We start from the raw sequence: 20,346 nt of genomic DNA on the forward strand, positions 1-20,346 counted from the left end.
CTACAGAGATAACTCGGGATAACCTAGCCTTTCAGATGGGAGACAGGGCCTTGGAGAACTGTCTTTACCAACGGTATTCTCCACTGTACACTCTACCTCCCTCTACTCCCCCACTCGTCCAAACCTGACCAGAACTGGTCCAGGCGCTGAACCCTGTGGTACTCCACAAGTAATTCTAGAGCAGGGGTACTCAAATATAAGTGGCCAAGTGTCACATTAAAAAAATCCTTTGATGATGAGGGCACTATTTTTCAAGCATAAGTAGGACTCCTCATGGTGCGTAGAGCGCCATGTTCTCTCCAATTTTCTAGAGTTCTGTTCTAAACTTCATAGATCAGAATTAAACCAGGGAGCCAGCTTCCTGTGCTTAATTACCTTCTTTTTTAAAGGGGCAACATCATCTAATGCCACACATAAAGAAGAAGTAACACTATGAACTAAACCATCAATTCATGAAGGGCAAGAAATGAAAATATTGCCCTCTGCTACGTTCCTCTGAGATGCTGAGGACAGTAAAGATGGAACATTTGATTTAAAAGATGCAACTGCGTTGTCAGATAGAGACCGACTATAGTGAAATTTACTTTCATGTCTCGAGAACTCAGTTATAAAAACTCAAAGGTTATCAGAAAGTGGTCCGAGAGGACTGGATTATGTGGAAAAATTGTTATTTCCTCACACTCAATGCCATAAGTCAGCACAAGGTCTAATGTATGATGGCAGGAGTGAGAGGAGCTGTGTATTCATTGGGTAAAACCAATAGAGTCTAAGATATTACTAAAGGCTACATTGAGGCAATCATTTTCAATGTCCACATGAATGTTAAAATCTCCCACTACAATGACCTTATCAGTATTTAGCACCAAATCTGAGAGTAAGAGCCTGGTGGAAGATACAAAACTACAAACAAAAGTGGTTTTAGAGCTCTGGATTAGGAAAACTAAGAATTAGATGTTAAGATGGACTGTAGCTATTAATTTGTGAGGGACTGAAGTTTAGCGGCAAAATTCATGTCCCAAATGTCAATAATTGCTTACATTCTTCATACACATTTAAATTACAAACAAAATTGTTTAGATGGAAAACAAAGCCATTTTAAATATTAATAAATTATGGTACAATAATACTTGAACTTTATTTTAGAAGAGCATCTGGCCCTCACGGTGTCTGCTGGGAAAAACTCCAGCCCTAGTTGAAGACCCTCGCTTTTAAAAAAACAATAGGTGTTATAGGCATCTTCTAAATTTGACTTTTTCTATGATTTGTGCAACTGTGACCAATCATGTAGACCCAATCAACTGGAGGGAGCTGAATGAGCTGGATACTACCTCAACTACCTCACAGTCACTAGTCAATTCCTACTGATTACATAAAGTAAGACTTCAGGTTGTTTGCCATTACAGCACTCTTTTAATTTGTTCTACTGGTTAAGTTGTACAGATGCTTCCAAAGGGAATTATTGACGCCTCTTGTGTCTTTGATTAGTTTGGTGCAAAGGTACTCAAATACAACACGACTTTTCCATGAGTTGAAGGTCCGGTCTGCGAGCCGCCTAAATGACTGGTTTAGTCTAATCATACCATTTTACTTTTTGTAACCACCATAATTCTCAAACTTGTGTAACGTAAAAGATCAATATTACACTTTATCATTAGTAACTTTAGGGAATTCAGTAATGAAACAACAATAACCAGTACTGCAGACCACTGATGAGCAGGGTTGTCTATCAGAGTGACTGCAGAAGTCAGGACTGTCCATCCTGACACAGTAAGAAGATACATTCATCCTCACATCCTGGTTGCTATGGAAACGTTAGAAAAGTGGGCTGAGTTGTGTTAAAATGATCAGAAAGGGGAAAGCAGAGCGAAGTCAGAACGAGACAAATAAAAGGATGTTTGACAGTAACGGATGTTTTTACAGAAGTAAAGACAGTTTTTACCTGAATTTAAAATAAATTGCTCTTGCATAAAAAAGAAATGGGTATTTTATAATAGGTCAAAAACCATTTTTATAACACTGGTGAGAAACTGCAGACTGTTGTGTGGGAGAGACGATAGAAAAACCTTTAAATCCATAATTCCGAGGGTTGGCAGAAAAAGTCTTTGTTTCAGGGAGCTTGGCTTCAGTGACTCACTTTCACACGTGAATGACCCGTTTCTATATTAGGGACTGACATGATTAGCAGTAATGATTTTTAAATAGAGGTTTAATGTGGAGTTTGCTCAGGGAACAAGGCCTTAGGGATCAAACCTGTTTTTAAACATCACCTTCCTTCTCTCACAAGCATCTGAATGGTTCTGTCCTTAGACAATTAAATATTCGAAACTTATAATTTAGCCTTAAAGTCATTCACCTAAATAAACTCGACCAGGTTCAGTCCAAATATGGAGACTCTGTGCTAGGGTTGGGGTTAGGGTCAGAACAGTTAAATTTCTGTTGGTTTTTGGTCCCTGATCCAGTCTGCAGCTTGATTGGAACCAACTTCAACCTTCCAAGATCTTATCTTCACAGGGAAGAGTTGATTGGAGAGCACTTCATCACTGCCTGATAGTCGTGTCTCTCCTGGGTAGGTCTGGATGAGGGTCTGGTGGCTTGGGTCCTGGGGATGATCGTACCTGGATGGGGGACCGGGCTGGGCGAGTGCATGTGGCAGTGTCTGGCCCTGGCCCGGGGCCCTTGGGACATGGTATCTCCTTAACTAGCAGGAACACTTCTACTCCATCGTGGGGGAGGGGATCTCTGAGAGGGGAAGGATCCAACTGTGCCTGGGTTTCTGATGTTTTATGTAGTCTGGAAGTTGATCAAAGGCGGGGGTGGAGCTGAGTTGGGACCTGGGGCTCCGTGGGGCTCTGTGATGCAGCTTTTGTGGGCCCTGGCTAGATGGGCTGGGGTCTCCTGGCCCCAGGTGGGCTTTGAGAATGGGGTGCCTTGTGGGGCCAGCGGAGGACAGGGCAGGGCTCAGGCTCCCCAGTCTTTCCTCCCCATCCTCAGACATTTCCCTCTGCCTGCTCCATCACATCACATCACCCCCCCCCCCACACACACACACACACACACAGGGCCTTGGGGTGTAAGTTCAGTGGGTGCAGGTATGTACTAAATTCATGACGAACACTGACTTCATTATGTTTCCCAGTTTTAAGAAGAAGGTATTTGTTTAAAGAATATGCTTACATTCATAAAAACTGTCAAAACGGAGTCCCTTTCTGTTCCACTCCACTTGTAATGACATTCACCCATGTCGTGATTTTTTGATTCACACATTTGACACAATTTCCAATTCCTGCGCGCACTGTCAGATCCACCCGATCATCTATTTTTACTGTAAATACTCATTGAGAAACTGTTATATAACATGTAAAAATGAAAACATCAAAAATGAAATTCTCATGTTAGGCATTTATTTCTTAGCATCGCTTCTATTCTTTTTATGAGCATTTTTACTCTTTTTATTCTGTTTTTGATCCAAGTTTTGGTCAAAAATAAAGAGCTGCACCACCAGCTCATTCCAGAAGGTGGCGGTAGGGTTCGGGAAGAAGAACCGGGAAAAGAAGAAGGAGGAGGAGTCACGTGACTGGCTGGCTTGTTTGTGGTCGCGCTTTCTGTCTCAGTTGGCGGTTTTCTGTCGCTACCGTCAACATTCACGGATTTAGGTGAGCCAACAGAGTCGCGTTTGGTTCATTTACCCCTAAAAGATGTCTCACAAGAACAAGATGAAGCGGAGCGAAGCTCGTGTGGGAGAAGAGGAGTGCAGGTAAGTGCGTTTAGCTTTCCCTGCTGCCGTCGATATGTGTTCCCCCCTCGATCAGTTTCTTTTGCACCCAGCTGCAAGTGGAAACGACGCAATAACAAGAAATAACACTAACCATAACCACTCTGGCACCAAAAATGTATGGTTTGCGTAAATATAATTTTTGAAAATATTACGTGTAGCACAATTTTTATGTTGGTTTCAGGGTTAGGGTAGCTTAGGACACATTTTTTGCGAGTGGATGGTTCTCACTCGCCGCTGGGTGCAAAAGAAACATCTCGAGGAGGAACACATCGACGCAACACCTGGTTTCACTGGTCAGACGACTAACGTTTTGCTGACAGAGGCTGTTTGGTTGTCAGTGTTACCTTTGAGCTGTCTCCTCTCGCTTTCTGTGGGTTCTCACTCTCTTTTGTTCCATGTTGAAAGCCGTTTCCCCCCTCAGCTAATCGGGGTGGATTTGAATTATTTCTCCTTCTGGAGTGGTCACATTAAGTCTCTGAAGAATAAAAATCTCGGGACGTGTACTTAATAAAGTCCAGAGTCCGCTGCATGGGGACATATTTGAACGGGGGTTACATCTGTACGTGTCACCGTTTCTGGCTCGGTTCTGATCAGCCCGGTTAGACCAGGAGAGACGGTCATCTACCCTTATGTTCTTCCCGGGCTCGTCCCACCGGGAACCGAGTGGAAGATGTTTAAACCTTGTCGGGTCGGACTTTAGTGGCTCACCCAAAATTCCGCGCCACCGCGCGCCAACACACAATGGATCGACCGGAAGTAGGAAGTAAATGGCGGGAGATTATTTTAAACTGTGCTGCAGTCCCGCTCCGATCAGCTTTATGTTTATTCCTCATTAGATCAATTCTCTGATCGTTTCTGGCTGGGCAAGGGTCGTACCAACCCGAACCAGGACCGGTTGGTCCAGGGATTAGAGCTACCAGCCTTTGGGTCAGAACCATCGACATGTAGGGTCAGAACACACCAGCTGCTTGTAAGTACTCATCACAGTGGGCACCATTTGTCTTTGTTAGACCCCATCCAGAGACAGTGTCTTGTTTGAGACAGCTGTCCACTTTAGGGACAGGGTGCTCACCCTGTAACCGCAGAGTTGCAGGTTTGCGCCCTGCTCAATCTGCCGCTGTGCCCTTGGGCAGGACACTTGCAGCTCCACCTCTGGCAGTTAGCCCTGGTCTCTTGACATTTGCAGTAGCTTACAGAATGAGCCGTTTCAGGCCTCTCTTGGGCCACTCTTTTACAGGTAAGAGCAAAATATCATTTAGTCTGGAGCTCTGTGGCTGCACAGACGTTACGACTATAAGAAATCGCATTTCGGTCCCCAGGTCTATAAGCATTTTGATTTTTATGAATGGAAACGCTCAACGCTGTGAGCTCTGGATACAAGGGCTCTGCAGCAGGCCCACAGGAAGTGGAGCAGAAACCTGCGACTGATCAACAGCACCTCTCTTTAAAGAACATCTTACATCAGATGTCCCCTTAAACGCTACTGACTAGTAATATTCTAGCCTTCTTTTATATTTGTACCAGGAGCAGCGGCCCATCCCGGTGGTCCCACAGTAGGAAAAGAGGAGTTGATGGAAGTTTGCGGAATAACAGTGATGAAGATGGTGATGACTGGTGCAGACATGCCAGGTATGATCATGGCGCAGGTCCTCCTGACACAGCTCTTGTGAAATCTCTGATTGGTGCCACTGGTTTAATGGTGTGTGTGTGTGTCTTCTGTAGTTTCACCACCCCAGAGAGCTCTGGACCAGTGTCGAGATGTAGTCGGCCGACTGACTGGGGCAGCCAGGTGGAGGATGAGGAGATGAGGAGAGACATGCACAAAGACATGCAGCGGTAAGACGAGCTTTCTGCTGAACACCAGCTGGTTTCTGTTAACTCCGAGCTGACGTTCTCGACTCTTCAGTTACAGGAGGAGGATACTGGGTCCAGAGGTCACTCAGAGGGAGAGGAGAGCCTCGTCTGGCTCCTCTGGGAGGTAACCACCATGCTTCTGTTTAACAGCAGTCCAGGTGGTCTCTAGTCAGGGTATCCGCAGGTCCTTAAAAAGTCTTAAATTTGCTTTTCCAAATTTACGGCCTTGAAAATCCTTAAAAATGACAAATAATCCTTAAATCCAGTTTCCAAAGGTCTTAAATCACCAAAGACCCAATAAACAAGATTATTTTATTTCTATAAAAATTTTCATGAATTTATAGTTAGTGTTCAGCATTTTTTGTGTACGATGTTGGCATAAGCGGAACCGTACACATTCAGTTGGTTGGGAAAGGGGGCAATTTTTAGATGAGCACATTAGCTGGTTAAGCTAGTGGGAGCTTGCGCCATGGGGAAGTGCAAGTTTAATGGTAAATGGATGGCTAATCCCACGTTCACGACGTGGTTAGCACCGGTTCCAGGCAATAGCTGGAAATTATAGCTTAAATTTAATTTTAAAAATAGCTTAAATTTGGTCAAAGTGGCCTGAAAAAAGGTCTTAAAAAGTCTTAAATTGGCTCCCTTAAACCTGCACATACCCTGCTAGTAGCCATAAGCTCATGAAGTCTCACCTGTTCGTAGAAGGTTCTTCCAGCCAACGAGAGGAGGCGAGTAAAGGTGTGTGTTCTGTTTGTTGTGCAGCTGTGACTCCAGAGAGGGTGAGAACATGGAGACTGATGAATCCGTTCTGCTGCGACGACAGAAACAGATCAGCTACGGCAAGAACACGCTGGCCTACGACAGATACATCAAGGAGGTCCCAAAGTAGGTCACACCCAGAACCGATAGCAAAACCGGAACCCAGGTGTAGAGTAGGGATGTTCTGATCACAATTTTGAGTCACGAGTCATTTGATTGAGAGTATCTGCCGATGCTGAGTCCTGATCCAATATTTCTGCAAAACATTAAAATAAGAAAAAAATCACACATCCAAGTCGTCCCTTGAAGTATTTTTTAAAGTAGCCGCGTGGCTCTGTTCAAATCGTTTACTGATCGGTGCGCGTTCCCTCCACTGAACGGGCGGGTCTGGGCACAAACTGTGCAGAGATGTTTGTTAAAGAGCAAGTCACCCCCTACAAGAAACTTACTTCACTCCCTCTTCATGTTTGAAAAATGCAACAAATGCTGCTGCTTGGCAGACCGAGAGGGCGGAGCCGCTAACAAATACACACACACAGGCTCACAATGGCATTATGACATCATAATGTACCAGATGACATCATATCATACCTCTTAGCCAATAGCATTGGCAGGTTTAAATTCTAATACAGTGCACAATTTTTCTCTGACGACGGCGCAACACTGACAGTTTTAGACAGAATATTTGAATTTTAACCAAGATGCACTGAACTGCCAAACTATTGACGACACGTGTCTGTAGCATGATTAGACACTCCTTTATATAGTTTATCAGCAAAAAAAAATGTGATTTGGGGTGACTTGCTCTTTAAATAGTGACAGCTCATACCAGCTCCAGTGATAAATGATGGCCGTGCCTGTTGCTGGTCACAAACACGGGTCACACCCGCCAGCTAGTCCTGCTTCGTGTTTTTGTCCGAGTAGCTGCAGTGAACTGAGCAGGGTTTACTTTTAGGGTGGCGTTTCAGATTCATCGTGTTGACTACAGCTCGGCATGTTAAATACCCAGTGTGCACACACAACAGAGGCTATTGCTCCACCTCCACTGTCCAGCTTAAAATACGTCCAACCTGCAGACGTGTTCTCTCCGGAGGATACGCGTTAGCCTGTTGCTAACAGCTACATGTTCCGGTGTCTGAATCCCCCGTCTGTTGTAAATTGTGGGATGTTACGGTGTCGTCGTCTATGGATCTTGTCAACATTAGAACTAAGCCATCATAATGTTTCAAAATCAGCGTGAATACAAAAGTTCCTGCTTTCTGTTTTATGTGGTTATGGCCGACCTCTTAAAAATCTCTCTGATCGGAGCGCCCTCACCGTAGAGAGTTGTCCGTAAAACCTGGACCGTGTCTGCTTTCAGGCACCTGCGGCAGCCAGGCATCCACCCGAAAACCCCCAATAAGTTCCGGAAGTACAGCCGGCGCTCCTGGGACCAGCAGGTCAAGCTTTGGAAGGTCAAACTGCATGCCTGGGATCCTCCGTCATTGAGCTCCCAGAAGACAACTCCTAACAGCAACAGCAGGTAGGAGAACGTCAGGCTCGGAGGAGCCTCCTTGTGCCGAACCCAGCAGGTCATTTTGTTTTTCCTCCAGTCAGGAGCTGGACCCCTGTGAGGAGCTGGATTTTGGTGACGTCATGGATATCGAGTTGGACTTCCCTACCCTGTCGCACTCTGAGCACCCCCCCACCGCCCACTGGGTGCACGCCTCCTCTGTAACGGTGAGTTAGCGTAGTTACGAACCGACAGGTTAAACCTAACACTTTTTGGGCTCGGTTCTGAATCTGCTTGTTCTGTGTTGTTCAGGATCAAGACTACCTGGGGACCCCAGTTAAAGTCCAGAGGACAGAGAGCCCAGGGGGGCCTGACATGGTGTAGCTCATGGTTGGGGTTCCTGCTGAACTCCACCTGCATCTAGGAAGTGTGTTCTGGAGTCGTTTGGGTTCAAATATTTGTTTTTAGTCCGTAAAAAGGACACTTTTAACTTGGACATCTGCTCAGGGAGATCACTCCACCACCAGGTTTATAATTCCAGCTTTGACCCGTCAGGAGACTGCTGGGATGAGCCCCTGTTGTCCTCGTCTGTTTGTGTCCCGGTGGGGAGACGTCGCATCGACCTGAGTCCAGGAGTTATTTAAGGAGGAGCGACGGCGGACGGCTTGTAGAATATTTTGTAGAGCTCTGATTTGACTGTTGAGCCGGACAGTTTTACGTTTGCTGTTATGAACTACGTGTAATTTTAATATGTCCTTATTACAACTGTTTGTTTGTTTGCTTTTGATGAAGACATGAAAATAAAAAGAACAACCTCGTTACTGGTTCTGACTGGTGCCTGAAATCCTTGAGAAGGTCCGAGTTTTTATGGAATAAAGTACTTGGGAGGCATTCAGGTGGAAGTGAGTACGGGACGAGTTTGTTCTTGTGTACGTGTCGGCACTAGGAAACATGCTGGAACCAGTGTGTTTGGTGAAGGAGCTCACGATGGACCAGGTGGAGAACATCAATGAAACTTCATTTGCTCTCTGAAGACCACGGAATCGATCAAGGAGTGGAGGGGAACGTGTGAAAACTGGATCAGAAATTGTGACCCGGCATTCCCCTCCTGGGAATAGTTGAACGGAGAGCTAGAGAAGGTTCTGCTCCTACGGAGACCTCCACAGCCGAGCCGTGCCTGATGGCGGGAGTCGAGTGAGAATGAGAAGTCAGCAAGTGATGACTAGAAGCTGATGGACGGGACCGGTGGCAGTTGGACCTGTTTTTACTCTAATCGGGTGCGATGCGGGCCGGACCACAGTGTGGACCTTCACCATCTACTGCCAGGAGGAAGACCACCCGAGGACCGACAGGTAAAGAGGAGAGAACGTCCGCGTGGATGGAGCCATACTCCCCACCAGCAGGTGGCGCTGAAGACGGGTTGCTTTTCCACCCGGAAGTGAAGCCTGGCAGCGGGAGGAGGTTCCGGTCCGGTTCTGGTTTGTGTCCGCTGAGCGACTGTGTGAAGGAAAGTTGTCGTGGTGCCACCGCCGAACCCGCTTTGGACTCGGACCGTTGAAGCGAGGACCATGCTTGGAGTGTGCCTGCGAGGAGCCCACGCCACGGTCCGGGTAAGAGCCGAACCCGTCCTGTTAGCAGCTAGCATGGTGGGGTCATCCGGTGACCCAGCTCAAGGTTCCACGGTTCTCAGGGTTGAACAGAACCAGTTTTGTGCCAGGACATCCGGTCCAGTTTGGCGTCTCTGGTTAGCCCGCGGTTAGGCTTTGTTTACATTCCCTCCGGTACCGGTAAGGATTAGGGTCCGAACCCTAACGAGCACCTCTCAGGTGACCTGTGTGTTCAGAGATTTGATGTTTACAGGTGAGTTTAGTTGGAGGTGACGTCACAACCGTAGATGCTGCCTTCACTGTACCTGGGACATTGTGTGTTTCAGAAGAACTGTGTGAGAAGTCCTCTGACTCCGCTGCAGTCCTACAGGTGCTACTCCACCAGCAGGAGCAGGTAACTGACCCCTCAGGTGAGGTAAGGACACACCTCACAGGTAAAAACCTAACCGTCTGCCCCTCCCCATCACAGCGGCGCCTCCAGAGTGGTTGCTCTCGGCTTGGTGACGGTAGGCGGAGGCGTGGGAGGGACACTGCTCTACTCCAAATGGGACCCCAAGTTCAGAGCAGCTGTGGAGAAGAATGTCCCGTACTCTGATTGGCTGCTGGGCCTGGCTCTGGGACCAGCTCCTGAGGATGCCCGTCTCCCTGTGAGGAAACAGGTGAGGAGCGGAGGTGAACACCTGTTCACACGCAAAGTCCAGTTCCTGTCACCTGTTAAGGTTTTCCTGTGAAGTCCACCTGAGCTAAAGAAGGGGGCGGGGCTTGTTGTTTAGAGCGACGGCTCTCATCATTTGTGCTGATTTTGTCTTCGCTGTCTGGCGTGCCGCCACCAGAAGGCGCGGTTTAGGTGTTCCCTGAGCTGCTGCCACAAACTAGGGATTGTGATGAAAATGGAAGATCATCTCATGGTCACATGACGTGGCAGCTGTACCGTGACAAAATTCACTTTCGTCTCCCAGCAGAGGAAGTTTGGATTTAAGTAAACCATTTGAGCGTGTCGATGGACTTGGGGCTCAGGGATGATCTTGTAGGAGCTGGATTAGACTACGCTGCTAAGTTGTTTCGACGTGTTGTGGCTCAGTAGTTAGGAACAATAACATTATTTTTTTTATTATCTCTAATGGTTTCTGTTCAGGTGGAGTTGAACCAGCCACCCTCCATGTTGGATAAACCAAAAACGGATCCCAAAGCCAAGTCCCAGAAGAGTGTGAAGGAGGCAGCAGAGGCAAGTGGCCCAGAGTCCAGTCTGGTCCCACCACCGCCAGCTCAGAGCATACAGGGTAGGAGGTTCTCACCGTTTCTCAGCCGCTCCTGCAGAAGCTACCACAGATTAGCCGCTGAAGGAGAGCCAGCTGTGGAGCGCAATGAGCTTCATTTGGTGTTGCGTTTGGGCCAAGCGGAGTGAATAAACGCATACGAGATTTGATTATGGCGACGTTAAAACACGACAACAGGCTGGTTGGACTTCATGAATTACCTTGTAGATTTAAAACTACGCTGCCTAAAAGATGCTGCTTGTTCACAAGTGGTCAGAATAGCTGGTGTTGGGATCATTCTGGAAGTGACGAGTGTCAGGTAGTCTGAGGAGCCTGATGCTTGTTGGAATAATAATCCTCATTGTTAGTGATTCTGATCCACAGGTAGGATATGAGCTAGATGATTTAGATGATGAAAGAGTTTAGAGAGCGGTGCAGACCCTAAAGGACTCGTTGGTGACGGGAACAGACAGCAGGGTTGGTTCCAGGGTCAGACGGTGGATGAGCCGGAGACGAGGACAGAAATGGTAGAGAAGAGTAGTGCAGAACATGTGTGAGACAGCGGGGGGGGGGCACATGGGCGGTCAGTGACCTGTGATGTCAGGAGGTTATCTCTGAGCATGTGGGCGGGGCAAAAGAGCGCGGTGTAGGGTTGCAACAAACGATTATTTGGGTCATCGATTCGATTAATCAGATTAAACGGGAACATTTAACAATGGAACTTGATTAGATAACAGCTCAGTGGCGTTCAAAACAACACGCTGTCACCTAAATGTATCCTTAGTTAAAATTTAATTAGCATTTTCAGTAGCTAGCTACTGGAAACGCTAATAACATTTACTTTCTACTGCTAACATGTAATGGTGACACATGTACGGGTTGGCACTAATCCAGTTTAAATTGCGTTCACGGATAGATGCGTTTGTGAATTACATGCTACGGTGGCTTGCCATAACCCCGCAGCGGAGCAGACTCAAAGCAGCAACCAGAGGTTCTGCTCCCTGGTGCTGCAGAAAGCTAACAATAAACAGGATGGCGGGGACTTTTCTTCCGCTGGTAGAGTTTAGATGTTCTTAGTTTCACGACCATCGTGTTTATTTGGAACTTCCATTTTATTTATGAAGCAGATTCCCACACGGCCGAGGCCAACCACAGTGCTGCACAGTAAAAGAGCATAAAAATCCACACACGGGAAGAAAGTAATAAAAGTAGTACAGTGACTACTATAAAATCAATAAAAATAAAACAGAGACATGGTACAATGCTAACTCGGCTGAAGTAAAAGCCACGGAATAAAAATGAGTCTTCAGGCGTGATTTTAAATCGGAGAGAGAGGGGGCCATTCTCACTGCTAGAGGGAGTTGATTCCAGAGACGAGGCGCAAAGATTGAGAACGCGCGTTCTCCTTGCGTCCTCGCCCAAACACTTGGGACCAGGTACGTAGGGCAGAACCAGCTGAGTCAAGTACAGAGCAGCATAAAGACGGAGTGACTTAAAAACAAGAAGTAAAATTTTAAACTGGATGCAGTAACGCACCGGGAGCCAGTGCAGCTGGGCCAGAACAGGATTAATGTGCTCCCTCCTTCTGGTGTCCGTCAAAAGGCGGGCCGCCGCATTCTGCACCAGCTGTAGGCGCGCAACCGAGGAAGATGTAGATCCATAAAGAAGGGAATTTGCATAATCAAAGCCAGAGATCACAAATGTATGGATCACTGTGTGCCGGTCATGTCTAGTCAGGATGGATTTCATCTTTGGTAGCCGGCGAAACTGGAAAAAGCAGGATCTAACCACCTGGCTAACCTCACTTGATCTGCTACTCGCTAGCGTTAGCTAATCTACCCGTAGTTCCACTTTTAATCCTAGATTTTGGACCGTTTCTGCCTTTGTGTCTTTTCTGGTTTCTGTTTTCCTCCACAGCACCTGTTAGCACGTTGTGCACCAGTAAAAGGCATCTTCTTTACACGATAGCAAGCAACGTACCTTTGTTCAATAAAGTTCTGGGGGGGGGGGGGGGGGGGAGTAGCTTGAAAAGATGTCGCACGAGTGCTACGTGTAAAAATAGTTTAATGCACACAGATTTTTTTTTTCATCGCACCTGCGACATATATGTCCCCCTCGCTCTGATCTGCCTCGGCCTGCTCTGCTGCTGCATACAGATGATCGTTGCCAGCGCATTTGCAGCCGCGGTGTCCATTACTGAACAGAAGCAGCCGGAGCAGTCTTGCTTTTGGGACTCTCGGACTCTGATTTTGTATCGTGCTTTGCTGTGTCTGCCAGCACTGTGTGTGTGTGTGTGTGTGTGTCTGATTCTATCTGCCAATTGGACGCTCCCCCTAATGGCACGCGTGATTTTGAGCTGGCCAATCAACCGGCGGTGGGTTTGTCAGCCTTGTTCGGTTCCAGGCAGACCGCCTTGGGAAGAGGGGTTGTGTGCAGGAATGAGAACAGCCCTAACCCGGTCCAGGCGGGGTGGAGCTGATGCTAGTGTGTAAGGGCCATTAGTGTCTCATCAGGGACTGGGTGGGTCTGTCTTTACATAACTCAGTAAGCGCACACACCAACCCGCTGTGCCTGTAATGTGTGTGTTCATGCAGAAGCGTCAGCAGAGGCGACTCAGATCATCTCGGCCATCAGTGAGGTCCCATCAGTTCCTGCTACGTGTGACTCAGAGGCAGCTGCAGGTACGTTCTCCTCCCCTCTGGAAGCTCTGACCTGGTGCTGGCCTGTAGGCCTTGGGTTGGACCTACTGGTGTCTGAATAAAGTCCAGCCTCCTCCAGGCCCAGGGTTCTACCTAGCAGGGCATAAAGCCTAATCTGGTCTCCACCAGGTTCTAAATGGTTCCATCCCAGTGTAGAAAACCACCTTCAGAGTCACCGGGTGGTCACGTGATGTCCAGGTCGTCTGTGCACAGGAGACCGTGGTTATGGAGACAGGGTGTGCTTCAGCCATGCAGACGTTTGGGTCACATGATGGAGGTGATGGTGGCTCAGGGGTTAGGAGTTTGTCCTGTAACCAGTGGGTTGTCGGTTTGAACCCAGGCTCTGTCCAGGTCATTGTTTGTGGTTTTAGCAGACACGTTCGTCCAAAGCGACTTACAGCTGTGGCTACAGTGTAGATCACCACCATCAGTGTGAGTGTCTGTTTAAAAAACATGAACTAGGTTCATATGATGCTGCTTCGTGTGTGTGTGTGTGTGTGTGTGTGTGTGTGTGTGTGTGTCCTACAGACGAGTGTAAGGAGTGTCACAAACACGCTGATGTTTCAGAGACGGCAGCAGTCGCGTCAGCAGAGCCTCTAAAGGAACGTCCAGTTGATGAGGTCACTGCTAGACTGGTCCAGCAAGACCAGGAGGAAGAGAAGCTTCTGGCCTGTGAGCGGATAACCACACACACACACACACACGCACACACACACATTAATGAAGCTTCCCTGGTTTAGAAGCGTGGTAGTCTGCAGCATCGGGGGTTTATGCTTGAAGCTTTAAGAGGTTTCTGAGCCTGCTGTTGTTTTTGCAGCCCTTTCATCTCGTCTGGAGGACTCTCTAGCCTCCTCTGCTAAGGCCACGCTGCAGGCTATTGGAGCTCAGGAGGTGGCTCTGCAGGCTGTCACCCAGCACACACGCAAGCTGAAGGACGCCATGGAGGCAGAGGTGGGTCAACCTGAGGATACCTGTGGTTCTAGGTGTGTGTGTGTGTGTGTGTGTGTGCGCGCGCACGTATGTGTGTGTGCGCGCGCTCGCAGGATGACAAGTCGGGCTAGAGCAGAGGTGTCCTGTTGTCTTTAAGACAAAAGACAAAATGGTAAAGTTAACCGTGCCCAAGGGCAAAGAAAAATGTGTCTTCCTTCTATTGAAATGATGAAGAGGCAGCAGCTGTCGATCATCAGGAGGTGGACTCCAAACAGAACATGTACGATAACTCCTGAAGTGAGATTTACAAACGGAACAGGACGTTCCATCTGTGACGCCGGGCTCTTCCGCTGGTTGCTCTTCCTGTCCGCGGAGGACGGAGCGGTATGTGCAGCCAGGCGAGTGATGTTCGGAGGAGCTGTCTGATGGGTGAGTTTAGGCTGGGGTCCTCAACTAAACCTGAGTTTTCTCCAGCAGACACCGTGAGGGCAAGACGCTCTTCTAAAATACACTTTAAGTATTATTGTTTGTTGTAATTTATTAATATTTAAAACGGCTTTGTTTCTGGACCAGCTCTGCACCCTTACGGGGTCCAGGAGGGTGCGTGGGAGCTCGCCCGACTAATCTACGAGTTTTGCTGTTAGGTCTGTGTGACCGGTGTCGGAGCTTGCCGGCAGTAAGTCGGGCTCGTTTCCAGTGAGAGTTGGACTCTGTCAGGGCTGCCTTTTGTCACCGATTCTGTTCATAACTGTTATAGATGGGACTTCTAGGTGCAGCCAAGGTGTTGAGGCGATCCGTTTTGGTGGCCTGAGGATCGGGTTTCTGCTTTTGGCAGACGTGGTCCTGTTGGCTTCATCAGAACGTGATCTCCAGCTTTTGCTGAGCGGTTCTTAACTGAGTGTGAAGCAGCTGGGATGACAATCAGCTCCTCTAAATTCGAGACCATGGTCTTGAATCGGAAAAGGGTAGAATGACAGCAGCAGCTCAGGAAGTACAGCGGGTTGTCCAGTAATGGGAAGGTTGCGGGTTCAATCCCGGCTCCGACCAGAGAATGCTGCTGTTGTGTCCTCCTTGGGCAAGACACTTAACCCGCCTTGCCTACTGGTGGTGGTCGGAGGGGTTGGTGGCGCTAGTGCTCGGCAGTCTCGCCTCTGTCAGAGCGCCCCAGGGCAGCTGTGGCTACATTGTAGCTCACCCCCACCAGTGTGTGAATGTGTGTGTGACTGATTGTGTTGTGAAGCGCCTTGGGGGGTTGCAGAAACCTAAGTAGGTGCTATACAAATACAGACAATTTACCATTCTCCGGGTCGGGGATGAGGTCCAGCCCCAAGTGGAGGAGTTTAAGTATCTCAAGTTCACGAATGAGGGCAAACTGGATCAGGAGATCGATAGGTGGGTAGGTGCTGCATCTGCGGTGATGTGGGCATTGTACCGCTCTGTCATGGTGAAGAGAGAGCTGAGTCAGAAGGCAAATTTATCTCTATTTACTGGTCTTTCTACGTTCCTACACTCACCTATGGTCATGAGCTTTGGGTAGTGACCGAAAGAACAAAATGGTGGATACAAACAGCCGAAATGAGTTTCCTCCGCAGAGTGGCTGGGCTCTCGAGAGGAGTCAGTTGAGGTGGCTCGGGCATCTGGTCAGGACGCCTCCCTGGTGAGGTTTTCCGGGCACGTCCAACCGGGAGGAGACCTAAAGGTAGACCCAGGACACGGTGGAGGGACTATGTCTCTCACCTGGCCAGGGAACGCCTTGGGATTCTCCCGGAGGAGCTGGCCCAAGTGGCTGGGGAGAGGGAAGTCTGGGCCTCTCACCTTAGGGTACTGCCCCCGCGACCCGACTCTGGATAAGCGGATGAAAATGGATGGAAGAATGGATGTTTTCCATCTAAACTGTTTTGGTTGTAATTAAATGTGTTTGCAGAATGTAAACAATTATTTATATTTGGAACGTGGATTTTGCTGCTAAACTTCTAAGTCCCCCCCTTGGGGGGCATTAGGGCCCAAAGGTCTGACGGACTGGATGTGGCCCGCGGGCCGTCAGTTGAGGTTCATTGGGTTGCGGGCCAATCGTCTAGGTAGTGGGCCTGCTCTGGGTTGGATGAGGCTGTTCCACGATTGAGTTTCAGAGGCGATTAAACGTTTTCGTCCTTTTGACAAAACAAAAAGTTTTTCCATCAGTGTGTGGAGAGCATTTGAGGTAATGTGGCAAAAAATGTTCCAGGAAAACGTCTCGGTAGGACGGATGAATGGGTGTCTCCTAAATGATTTCACATTCCTCGTCCAGGCTCCATCTGATGAAAAGTCCACCCAGTGGAAGGAGCTAGAAGCTGCTTTAGCTGAAAGAACCGCTGCTGTAAAGGACGCCACGACCACACTCTCAAAAGCCAAGTAATACACACACACACACACACACACACACACACGCGTGACTCCACTAACCATAACCTAAACTAAAGGTTAGTTCATTCCAAACTTCCAAAGCCCGCATCACACGGTGCCATTTGCGGCCATCTTAGCCAGATCCCTCGTCGGGAGCATAATCAGGTAAAAAAAACGTGAACTTGAGGGTGATTTGCAGATTTGTGGTTGTCCAGTGTGACCGTCTCACGACCAAATCAGCCTCCGACAGTCTGACGCCAAAGCGAGGGTTTTAAAAACGCAGCTTGTTCTCGGAGTTGGGTCATGAGCCGACGTAAAAAAGTGCTCTTAACTTTCCAGCTTTGTTCTAGTCTGCTTAGTGACGTATGCTTTGGGAGGTGCGCTCACGACGGAGCGTGTCCTGAGGGACAGAGACGTGCGGTCCGCCTCACTGGAATCTTGTCGTACAGCGACAGGAACAATCCTGTACGACGGCCAAAACTCGCTGTGTGGTCCAGGCTTAAACCCTGGACCAGCAACATGTCCCCACAATGTGGAAATGTCCACATGTTAAAAGTCCAAATTAGGCCACTTAAACATATAAAGACAAGTACACACACACACACACTCTGATCTTGGTTCTTCAGGATTCTGTTCATGTCTTCCTAAAACCTGCTGGTTCTGTTCTGTGTCTCATTTCAGTGAAGCCCTGGAAGGTCTGAAGTCTGTGATCAACCAGGCTAAAGGACAGAAGGTGGCGGCTGCTCGTCCTCTGATCTTAGCTGCGGAGGAGAATCTCCACCAGATGGTGGTGGACCTGGACAAAGTGGTCTCCAAGGTAGGAGCTGAGGCGTTAACACTTTTGTTGTTCTGGAGCTTTAATCAGATCAAGAAGAACTTAAGGACAGAGTCACCCTGGGACTGGAAGCCGGTTCTGAATTGCTCCCTCGTCATGTTGCGTGTGAAATGTTGCTGTTGGACCTTCTCTACACACACATGAATAACGCTAAGTTGTTGTGGGTCTCCAGGGATTAGCTGGAAGCACAAGCAAAGCCGTTTGGGCCAGAATGATCTTTGGAACCAGTCAGAACCAAGAGGAAGTGAGCTAGTGTTAGCATCTTCAGCTAGCCGTAGAGGAGAGCAGTGAGTTTGAAGCTGGATGGTAGAGAAGCTTGTTTGGTCAAAGTTCTGCCTGGATGAGTTTTTAATGATGTCATTTTAACCCGAATCACTTCCTCTGTGAGGCGATGCTAGCAGCTAACTCAGACCCTGCTATCAGGAGCCGAAGGTCGCGCGCTGGCTCACGGTGATGGTTCTGTCCACCTGCAGGTGCGTTCAGCAGAGTCAGAGGCCAAGGTGGTCTCCCAGTACACCGAACTGGTGAATGAGGCCAAGCAGCAGTTCCAGAGGGAGGTGAGCAGCCTGACTCCAGAGATCCAGGCCAACTGGAAAGGGCTCAGTAAGTAGAAGCTCACTGGTTCTACGTCTGACATCTGGAACCATCTACATGAGCGGTGTGTGTGTTTTAGCTGGGAAACTGTCGGTGGACGATCTGAACGCCCTCATCGCCCACGCACACCGGCGCATCGACCAGCTGAACCGAGAGCTGGCGGAGCAGCGGGTCAGGGAGCAGATCCACATCGAAGCAGCACTGGAGCAGCAGAAGGTGGAGGACCACAAGGTCCTGGACGCGGCCGTTACCACGGCGATGGGGCACGTGAAGGAGGAGGCCAGACTGAACCTGGAACAGAAGGTCTGACATCAGAACAAGGGGAAGACCCACCTGCTTCACTTAGAAATGGGTTTAATGTGTGTGTGTGTGTGCGTGCGTGTGTGTGCGTGCTTGCGTGTGTAGCTCGCTGAACTGAGGGAAGTGATGGAGGCCGAGATGAGGACTCAGCTCCGCCGCCAGGCTGCTGCTCACACAGACCATGTTCGAGATGTTCTGAAGGTCCAGGAGCAGGAGCTGAGAGCAGAGGCTGAGCAGGTCTCACACACACACACACACACGCCACTGGTGGAGAACAGCTGGTCCATGTCGATGAAGTTTCCGGCCCTAACTGTTGACATAAACAGGAACCCGGATCGGTTCCATCTTCACATCTACGACTCCTTTGATCACAGCGAAACGGTTTTTACGGCCACCAGACGTGACCCAGACGGTTTTACCTGTGGGCTGTTTTCAGGTGCTGAACAGTAAGATTCTGGACCAGGAGACGCGGTACCGTCAGCTCACCCAGGAGCAGCTGGATAATTTCACCTTGGATATGAATGCAGCCTACGCCCGACTGAAGGGCATCGAGGAGGCCATCGACAGTAAGACACTCTAAACACTTACCTGATGATGTCATGGCGCCACCAGGGCCGCGGTAACTGAGCCGGTCTCGAGTTTGGACTCAGGGCTCAAACAGTTCTCAGGAAGCGCCCTGGTGGACCGCTCTACCGCCAGAATCAGCCTGACCTGTCTCTCTGTGCTCTGACTACAGGTCATGCGGTTGCCGAGGAGACGGCCCGTGAAGCCCACCAGCTGTGGCTCTCTGTGGAAGCTCTCAGCTACGCCCTGAAGAGCGCTGGAGCAGACTCTCCCAGCATGCCTCTGGAGGATGCTGCCGAGGCTGTGCGGGCCAGCTGCCATGACGATTTTTGTTCGGCGCTGGCGTCGGCTCTGCCTCAGGAGTCGCTGCAGCGTGGCGTGTACAGCGAAGCTTCTCTCAGAGCTCGCTTCAACGCCCTGCGATCGCTCGCCCGCAGAGTGGCACTCATCGATGAATCCCGTAATTCTCTGTACCAGTACTTCCTGTCCTACCTTCAGGCCGCGCTGCTGTTTGAGGATCAGCAGGAAGCCCCGCCCAGCCAGCTGAGCGGTGCAGATTTAGACCCGTTTAAGCTCCTGTCCTACGCTAGCTACTGCCTGGAGCACGGGGATCTGGAGCTGGCAGCTAAACTGGTGAACCAGTTGCGAGGCGAGGCCAGGAGAGTGGTGGAGGACTGGCTGACTGAAGCCAGACTCACCCTGGAGACCAGGCAGGTGGTCAGTTTGCTTTCGGCGTATGCTAATGCTGCAGGCCTAGGAACCACGCAGGCCCCCTGAGCGGGGTCAGGTGGTAGAGGATCCACAACGTCTCCCAGGTTCTCCACCAGAGCTGTTCCTTTAGTTAAACCAGTCAGGCCACCTGTCCAACCCGTTCTCGGCTTTACTTCCTGCCCACATGAATGGTTTTTGTGTCCTGATGTTAAATTATGTCATGCTGCACTTTTGTGAATATTGCAAATGCAAAATAAATCATTAACCACACCGTTGTGTTTTGACTCATCTGTTTTTAGTCGGCCCATCGCTGAACAGATCAGCTCAGCCACCGACACCAGCCAGGTCCGAGTTAAGGTCAGGTCAGGGACACGTGGACTTGGACCAGCCCAGCAGAAGATCCAGACTGGCTCTCTGACTTAACTGGGTCAGGTTTCATGTATGAAGATCTAAAAATCTGCAGATCGGTCTCAGATCTAACTAAAACGCTCCGGCTCACCCTCAGGCGCCTTCATCTAACCCCGCCCACTTCGGTTACCTGAAGCACCTGGAGGCAACGTCTGGATTAGTTTCCTTCTCATGGAGCTA

The 20,346-nt window shown here is 49.1% G+C and overlaps 2 protein-coding genes across 4 annotated transcripts; both read left to right on the forward strand.

Annotated features, from left to right (window-relative positions):
- Window positions 1-3,558: 3,558 nt before the first annotated feature.
- On the forward strand, window positions 3,559-8,701 carry slbp (stem-loop histone mRNA binding protein). 2 transcript variants are annotated; one of them, XM_015964493.3, is made up of 8 exons: window positions 3,559-3,754; window positions 5,300-5,404; window positions 5,498-5,611; window positions 5,682-5,753; window positions 6,392-6,514; window positions 7,749-7,910; window positions 7,981-8,107; window positions 8,193-8,701. In XM_015964493.3, the coding sequence occupies exons 1-8, from the start codon at window positions 3,696-3,698 to the stop codon at window positions 8,262-8,264; spliced, it is 834 nt and encodes a 277-aa protein (XP_015819979.1). In that variant the 5' UTR covers window positions 3,559-3,695; the 3' UTR covers window positions 8,265-8,701. The 2 variants fall into 2 exon arrangements, with proteins under 2 accessions (XP_015819979.1, XP_015820059.1); XM_015964573.3 differs by having other exon boundaries at window positions 5,688-5,753.
- Window positions 8,702-9,314: 613 nt separating this feature from the next.
- immt (inner membrane protein, mitochondrial (mitofilin)) lies at window positions 9,315-20,028 on the forward strand. Of its 2 annotated transcripts, none has more exons than XM_015963793.3 (14): window positions 9,315-9,490; window positions 9,814-9,881; window positions 9,957-10,146; window positions 10,623-10,767; window positions 13,338-13,424; window positions 13,971-14,114; window positions 14,260-14,393; window positions 16,660-16,763; window positions 17,436-17,571; window positions 18,063-18,192; window positions 18,263-18,486; window positions 18,589-18,720; window positions 18,920-19,049; window positions 19,220-20,028. In XM_015963793.3, exons 1-14 carry the CDS (start codon window positions 9,449-9,451, stop codon window positions 19,822-19,824), a joined length of 2,271 nt encoding a protein of 756 aa, XP_015819279.3. In that variant the 5' UTR covers window positions 9,315-9,448; the 3' UTR covers window positions 19,825-20,028. The 2 variants fall into 2 exon arrangements, with proteins under 2 accessions (XP_015819279.3, XP_054594861.2); XM_054738886.2 differs by having other exon boundaries at window positions 14,010-14,114.
- Window positions 20,029-20,346: the final 318 nt, after the last annotated feature.

The sequence above is a fragment of the Nothobranchius furzeri genome, chromosome 1 (genome assembly GCF_043380555.1).
Source record: "Nothobranchius furzeri strain GRZ-AD chromosome 1, NfurGRZ-RIMD1, whole genome shotgun sequence".
Taxonomy (NCBI): Eukaryota; Metazoa; Chordata; class Actinopteri; order Cyprinodontiformes; family Nothobranchiidae; genus Nothobranchius; species Nothobranchius furzeri.

What these genes read in the sequence shown, in the direction of transcription:
- immt (XM_015963793.3), top strand. Translation starts at nt 9,449, where the DNA reads ATGCTTGGAGTGTGCCTGCGAGGAGCCCACGCCACGGTCCGG. An exon ending in TACTCCACCAGCAGGAGCAG is followed by an intron (nt 9,882 to 9,956) that starts GTAACTGACCCC and finishes TCCCCATCACAG; the next exon opens with CGGCGCCTCCAGAGTGGTTG. An exon ending in GGAAGAGAAGCTTCTGGCCT is followed by an intron (nt 14,115 to 14,259) that starts GTGAGCGGATAA and finishes TTGTTTTTGCAG; the next exon opens with CCCTTTCATCTCGTCTGGAG.
- slbp (XM_015964493.3), top strand. Translation starts at nt 3,696, where the DNA reads ATGTCTCACAAGAACAAGATGAAGCGGAGCGAAGCTCGTGTGGGAGAA. An exon ending in ATGCACAAAGACATGCAGCG is followed by an intron (nt 5,612 to 5,681) that starts GTAAGACGAGCT and finishes TCGACTCTTCAG; the next exon opens with TTACAGGAGGAGGATACTGG. An exon ending in TCGTCTGGCTCCTCTGGGAG is followed by an intron (nt 5,754 to 6,391) that starts GTAACCACCATG and finishes TTTGTTGTGCAG; the next exon opens with CTGTGACTCCAGAGAGGGTG.